The 7,128-nt window shown below is 40.4% G+C and overlaps 1 protein-coding gene across 2 annotated transcripts in view; it reads right to left on the bottom strand.

The window, feature by feature from the left end:
• Nucleotides 1-3,143: 3,143 nt before the first annotated feature.
• The window catches only part of PSMD1 (proteasome 26S subunit, non-ATPase 1), a 113,997-nt gene continuing 110,012 nt past the window's right edge, over nucleotides 3,144-7,128 (bottom strand). For both annotated transcript variants that reach the window (XM_002749882.7, XM_054258027.2), the window contains exons 24-25: nucleotides 5,168-5,323; nucleotides 3,144-3,370 (exon numbers count right to left, since the gene is read on the bottom strand). In XM_002749882.7, coding sequence (XP_002749928.1) covers nucleotides 5,177-5,323 — 147 coding nt within the window. In that variant the 3' untranslated portion in view covers nucleotides 3,144-3,370; nucleotides 5,168-5,176. The remainder of the gene's footprint in view (nucleotides 3,371-5,167; nucleotides 5,324-7,128) is intronic.

The raw sequence follows: 7,128 nt of genomic DNA, 5'->3' as shown, positions 1-7,128 counted from the left end.
AACATGGTGAAACCACGTCTTAAAAAAAAAAAAAAAAAAAGAAAGAAAAGAATGTGCAGGTCAGTAGCTCAGAGGAGGCCAGGCACAGTGGCTCACAGAAGCTGAGGTGGGTGGATCACTTGAGCTCAGAAGTTGGAGACCATCCTGTCCAACCCCATCTCTACTAAAAATACAAATAACTAGCCGGGTGTGGAGACATGTGCCTCTAGTCCCAGCTACTTGGGAGGTTGAGGTGAGAGGACTGCTTGAGCCCAGAAGGCGGAGACTGTAGTGAGATGAGATTATACCACTGCACTCCCACACCTGGGTGACAGATGGGATGAATGAGGTTGCTTGGAGAAAGCATATTGAGAAAAGGATCGAAGACCAAATTCTGAAGAAGGTTAGCAGTTAAAGTGCAGTCAGAAGGAGTGGGCTTTGCTAAAGAACCAAAGAATCTCTGCACAAACAGATGCTCAAATAAAGATAAATACCAACAATATGTTAAATGAAGAGCAGGTCAGAGACAGGAGGAAAATTAGAGCAAGGAAGCCAAGAAGGGTATTTTTAAAAGGCAAGAGTCATTTACCTGCAGACCAGTAGGAAAAAGACTGGATTATAGGATGACGTTCCAGTTAAGAAATCAAACCCTTGATCACTTTCACCTGGTTTCAATGTTGTGCATCCCACTTATCTTCAATCCTGACAGTGTGCCACAATGACATCATCTGGGAGTAATTGCTGCCACTCTCACTTCTGTTTCTTCTATTAATTGTGTCAACTCTAGCTCCTAGCCTGTTTTCATGACTTTCACTCTATTTCACTGTAGACTTCCTTGCTCCCTGGTTAGCTCTCAGTCCTATGCATTTTCCAGGACATCTAGAAAAAAAAAAATCCATCAGGAAAGCAGATACCGACTGTCTCATCATAATTTGTCCATGTAGCCATTTTACTTTACGGCTTACACTTTTTAATGCTATAACCTTTCCAAGATTTAAATTCTAAATTGCAATGCCTAATAGAAACTAGTGCTAATTGCTCCCTGAAGTTCAGTCTGTTATTCTGGAAGGAATGTATTAATGTTGGCAGGAGGCCAGAAAGGTACCACCCCTCCCAGACTACTCAGTTTTGCGTAGTGACATCCACAGACTTCTGTTTTTCAAACATTTCATGTACTAAGGGAAATGTAAGAGATAACTGTCTGAAATGTGAGCAATGTTAAAAGCTTGAACAGGAAGGACATAGCTAATGAGAGGCTAGGAAATGAGATAATCTCTTTTATAGAATCATCTGATATTGAGGAAACAAGGAATTTACAAAGGAGGGGATACAATGAAATTAACCAATGAGTGGTTGATCCTTTGGGATCAGCAACCTTTAGACCTGGACCTAAGAAAGCCTGTGGTAGATGAATGTACTAGGGTTGATCCATTCAAGAGTTTGTTTCTTTTAAGAATTGTTCCCTCCCATCCCCCAAGACTCAGAAAACTATATCCCAGGTTAAGAAGTGAAAGAATCAAGGTAGGGGCAAAATGCCATTCCTGTATTAATTTTCTAAGTGACCTACTCATAAAACAACACAAAACCCCTAAAATCCAGCTCTTATTCATTCCATGTCCCACTAAATTAGAAACATCCATTTCACATGCCAGAACATGAAGAGATGGTAGTAGTCGTCAGAGGATCAACCCTGACTGCTTATGCTAAGCCTAGTGTCCAAGAAAGGCTTGATAATCTGGAAATCAAAATTGTACTTGTCAAAATTCATTATCCTGTAGGTACGTCAAATGTCTGCATTTTATTGCTTTTAAAGTATAATTTAAGTTTTAAAAACATAAAAAAAGATTGGAAAAGGAGAAATAAAAGGTACATTATCATATCCTGTGGCTAAATTAAACTAAATAATTTTTATCTACTGTTATTAACAGTATCAAAAGCAGGAAACAATAAGCAAAAGTTTAACAAAAAAGCTTCCGAGCTGCCTAAACACACAATTCCCTTGGATTATTAAAGAGACTTTGGTAAGTGATGACACCCCACTCTTTCTTTTCTTTTTTTTTTTTTTGACAGAGTTTCATTCGTTACCCAGGCTGGAGTGCAATGGCATGATCTTGGCTCACCACAACCTCCGCCTCCTGTGTTCAGGCAATTCTCCTGCCTCAGCCTCCTGAGTAGCTGGGATTACAGGCACGTGCCACCATGCCCAGCTAATTTTTTTGTATTTTTAATAGAGACGGGGTTTCACCATGTTGACCAGGATGGTCTCGATCTCTTGACCTCGTGATCCACCCGCCTCAGCCTCCCAGAGTGCTGGGATTACAGGCCTGAGCCACTGCGCCCGGCCTCTGACACCCCATTTTTTCAATTAAAAAACTGCAGTTCAGGCGGCCAGCCTGGGTGACAGAGTGAGACTTTTTTTTTCCCTTTTATTGGTCTTGCCCTGTTGTCCAGGCTGGTGTGCAGTGGTGCAAACACAGCTCACTGCAATCTCAATCTCCTGGGCTCGATTGATCTTCTCACCTCAGCCTTTTGAATAGCTGTGCCTAGTGCACATCACCATGCCCCGTTAATTTTTTTTTTCTTTCAGACAGTGTCTAACACTGTCACCCAGGGTGGAGTGTGCTGGCACTATCAACCCTCACTGCAGGTTAGTGATCCTCCTACCTCAGACTTCTGGGTAGCTGGGACTACAGGCACATGCCACTATGTGTGTCTAATTTTTGTTACTTTTTTTTTTTTTGTAGAGGTGAGTTTTTGCCATGTTGCCCAGGCTGGTATCAAACTGCTTGGCTCAAGCAATCTGCCCACCTTGGCCTTCCAAAGTGCTGGGATTACAGGCATGAGCCACCCTGCCTGGCCCACCCAGCTTTTTCAACTTTGTAGAGATGGGGGTCTCACAATGTTGCCCAGGTTGATGAGACTCCATATTAAACCACAACAAAACTGTAGAGAATTTTTGGGGGTGATGAGCAAGGTTTGAGTTTTTTCCCTTCCATTATTTTCTACGGTCTATAATTTAAGAATAGCTTAACCTTTTCAGCAATATGAAAGTTATACATATTCATCCTAGCAAATCAAGACTCTGGCTCTTGGGATTTAGGCATTTCATGGTGTGGGGAGGATTAGATATATTTATTAAAAACCCAGGCTGAAAAACAAAGGTCTTGTCCATCTGGAGATCTTATATTTATTTGAAAACCAAGTTCTGTGAAAGAGCACACTAAATAGTCATATATCTTCTCTTCAACCAAAGACTTGGAGACAAGGTTCTTCAGGTCAGCGCAGAGGCAACAATACATGCATTGAATAGCAGTTCTCAGCACGAATTTCCTCATAAGCATTTCCAATATGAGCCTGAACAATCTTCTTCTTCAGATAAGCAAATGAGATCCTGGGAAAGGGAAGAGAGAACAGTAGTAGCTAGGGTCATTCTTAATTTCAAGACATTCTTTTTTTCCTCTTTTACTACTAACTGTTGAAATCTGAAACTAGGCCCCAACCTTGCCTCTGCAGTCCTAATATACCAGTTTGTGCCAAGACAGACTATAGTTTCCAAACTCCTAATGGACTGAATATTTTATCCTTTTGAAAACTAACAAAATTCCACTTTCCAGCTATAAACCTCTAAGCCATTCCGTGGTTAACTGCCTTGAAAGCTGTAATCAAGCGTTTTCCATAAGGTACTGCCAAAGGCTAGAAGGGAGCTAATGTGAGTCACCTCAATTCTCCTACAGACTGAGTGATTGTAATAGCCTACACTGTCTTGTGCTGGTTGGGTAAAGCCAAGGAAACCATCAAGGCTGAAAGATAATTTTCAAAAGTAAGTTTAGAAAACAGGAAAGTTAGTATAAATCTCCCTTTATCTCAGGTCCAAATTAATAGTCTTTCTGAGGTATAAATATATTTTCCTACTAATGGCAGGTTTTGCCTTAATATTTATCTGAGATTTCTGCAAAGCTTTCCTTAATTGCTAGTCAGTATCTAACACACAGCATGCTAGATTTGCAATCAGACCTTTAAATATAACAAATGACACTATCCTAATTTTCTTTAATAAGTAAAATGAACTGGCTGTTCGTGGTGGTTCACGCCTGTAATCCCAGCACTTTGGAAGGCTGAGGCAGGTGGATCACCTGAGGTTAGGAGTTCAAGACCAGCCTGACCAACGTGGAGAAACCGAGACTTTACTAAAAATGCAAAATTAGCTGGGCATGGTGGCACATGCTTGTAATCCTAGAGAATCACTTGAACCCGGGAGGCAGATGTTGCAATGAGGAGAGATCGCACCATTGCACTCCAGGCTGGGCAACAAGAGTGAAATTCTGTCTCCAAAAAAGAAATAAAAAAAAAAAGGTAGAATGAATTAATAGTTGTCTGAAAAAGGGTTTGTGCTTGGGTGGAAATAGGACACACTGATTATATCTCACAATGTCTTCAAATATGTGATGAACACTCAAAAGAAAATGGGGAAACGAAGAATGCCAATGTCATGAAATTCCATCTTTCCCACTCCAATCTTTCCCATCTAAAGACTCCCTTTCAACACTGCTAAGACACTGATATAGTAAATAATCTTTTTCAAATGGACATAGCCTTGTGGTTAGTTTAACTGACTTCAAAGTCCCTATAAACACCATGTCTTATACACAGTAGAGATCCAATAGGACCATAGAATAAATGAATGTTAAAGCTTCTAGTGCCAAAAATATTGCCAAAGGAGATGCGGAGAGAGAAAGATCAGTGAGAAGCCTGTATTTGTGCTACTCAAAAGTGTGACCTATGAGCCAGTGCCTGTCCACTGCTGTAACTGATCCACAACAAGGAGCTTACATCAGAATGTAAATCAACTCTTATTTTGGGGGAAGACTTTCTTGATGAAAGAAGCATTGCGCAGATTGACATTCTGAAGTAAGCTTCCTATCTCCTTATGGACCTATAAAAACAGTCTGCAGACCAGCCACTTTGAATAACATTAGTAGAGTCCTAGAGTATAGAGTCAAAGAGGAAAGAAAAAGGAATTTGTGGTTGTATGTGGAAAAAGGTTGAAAGAGGAGGAAGTTTTAATACTGTTTAGGGAAATAAGGATTAAACACAAAAGGAAAGAAAAAAGTGAGATGATGTCCGTGCAAAAAACATTTGTGAAGTATTGATCAAGAAGTCTCCCTTTATAATTTTGTTGCACACACACCTCTGGTCCTTAATCATCAATATACTCAAATGGTTCTGGGGGTTCTGGCTCTTGTTCCTCCTCCTCAATTTTTGGGCCATGTGCTGCCACAGGTTCCACCAGCTCCTCAATGTCTTCACTGGTATCCTTCAGAATGATGATGCCTCCAATAGAGAGCTAAAAACACACAGAGAGATGTGCAGAAGCATAAGCTCCACTCAAATTTCAAGCGTGCTCCACAATCTAGAGTACATACTTGTTAAACGGTACTTTCAAACTACTTAAATGATTTGGAAGTGGAAAACTGGAGGAGAACTCTACTGGGATAAAGACAACTGATCTATAAGAAGTATTTGCCAACTGAACCCAGTGGCTCTAGATGGCCTAACATGTGATGCTGTTCTACTTAGATGATGCATCCCAATTTAAGAACAGTTATTTCCCAGCCATGGCCTTGACTACCAGCCTCAGTTTCACTGCAGGGAGAATGTTTACTGTCCACTTAAGTGTCCTAATTCCTTCCTACTCAAGATGTGGTCCTGGACCAGTAGCATCATTATCACCTGGAGCTTGTTAAAAATGCAGAAAAGCTGGCCCCAGCCTAGATCTGCAGAATCTGCATTCTAACAAGATACTAGTCAATCTGGAAGCAAACTAAAGTTTGAGAAGTGCTCCAGTCTGAGGTTTACTGTATTATTTGCGAGATAATAATCATTTTGAACACAAGAAAGTGTATAAATTAAAAGCCAATTATTCTCCAGCAATTTCAGAATGGAGAGAATAACACAAATATTCCAGATACCTGAGGGTTTTTCACTTTAATCTATAAATCCATGTGATACAAGCCAATGAAAAAATATACGGGAAACAAAAGGGAAGTAGACTACTGTGGCAATTCTATTAAGCCCTCTCCCAAACATATTACAGAAGGTAAATTCAAACACTAAACTATTCACCCCTCTCTGGCGTGCTAATCTTATTCTATTTGCTTGCCTGTGTCAAAGGAAATGGAAAGCTGCTCTATGTAATTAAATCAGTCAACAGTGGCAGGGCACATCTGGAAAAAGCATATTTCTACCAAAGCACATTACTGGGAAGGAAAAGAAGCACAAGTACATCAGTCAAATGATTCACATATGTATAAGCATCCCTGCAGTTCAACCTAATCTGATTTTTACTCATCAGAATTCTGCCCTGCCATGCTATAAAATTGGTGTGCCTTCATGAACTCCAAACTATTTCCCTTCTGCCAACACCACATATCTACACATTTTCCTACAACTCTTTCCCTTAAAAAGTTTGTTTTCCTTGAAGAGGATACATTTTATAAATGGATCCTGCCTTTACTGCCGTACTCCAAGAATGGAGTATAGGCCACTGTCCTAATCCTCCGTAGCCTAAAAGTTTACTTGAACCTAACAGACCAAACAGAGATGAATCTCCTACCAAACAGAAGAAAATACCCATGTTCACAAGAGGACTTTCTATGTTTTGAAAACATGTGGCTCCAGGTTATGCTATTTCACACTTAACTGGAATGCAATAATCCAACTTAATCAAAGGAGGGCCTCACTGGACAACAACAACAAAAAACCCCAGAACTAAATAATCCAACTCAAATCCTGCAATATAATCAACACATGGAAAGGGATGTATAGCTATACATGATCTAGCTTTGTTCATGCTTTATATGTTGGTGAGAAAGTTCATACCCTCTATGCATAAGATACATAATTTTCTGTTCTCTGGGGAGGTGAATTACAACTGTAGATACAGGCAATAAAACACTTCCTCCTGCCAAGTGCTCTACCCTTGCTTCACTGTGGACAGGAAGCAGGGTAGGAATGTTACTTGTTTCCAAAACTACAGCTGTCTCTTTCAAACGCAGTGTCTGAGGAAGGGTCCTATGACCTTGCCACTGAGGGCAGGGGACTGAGTCACTGGGCACCCCTTTCTTCACTGCACATATACAGAGGCAGTGT

The sequence above is a fragment of the Callithrix jacchus genome, chromosome 6, assembly GCF_049354715.1.
Source record: "Callithrix jacchus isolate 240 chromosome 6, calJac240_pri, whole genome shotgun sequence".
Classification (NCBI taxonomy): domain Eukaryota; kingdom Metazoa; phylum Chordata; class Mammalia; order Primates; family Cebidae; genus Callithrix; species Callithrix jacchus.
Note: the sequence above shows the minus strand (reverse complement) of the source record. Positions and strands in the feature narration are given on the sequence as shown.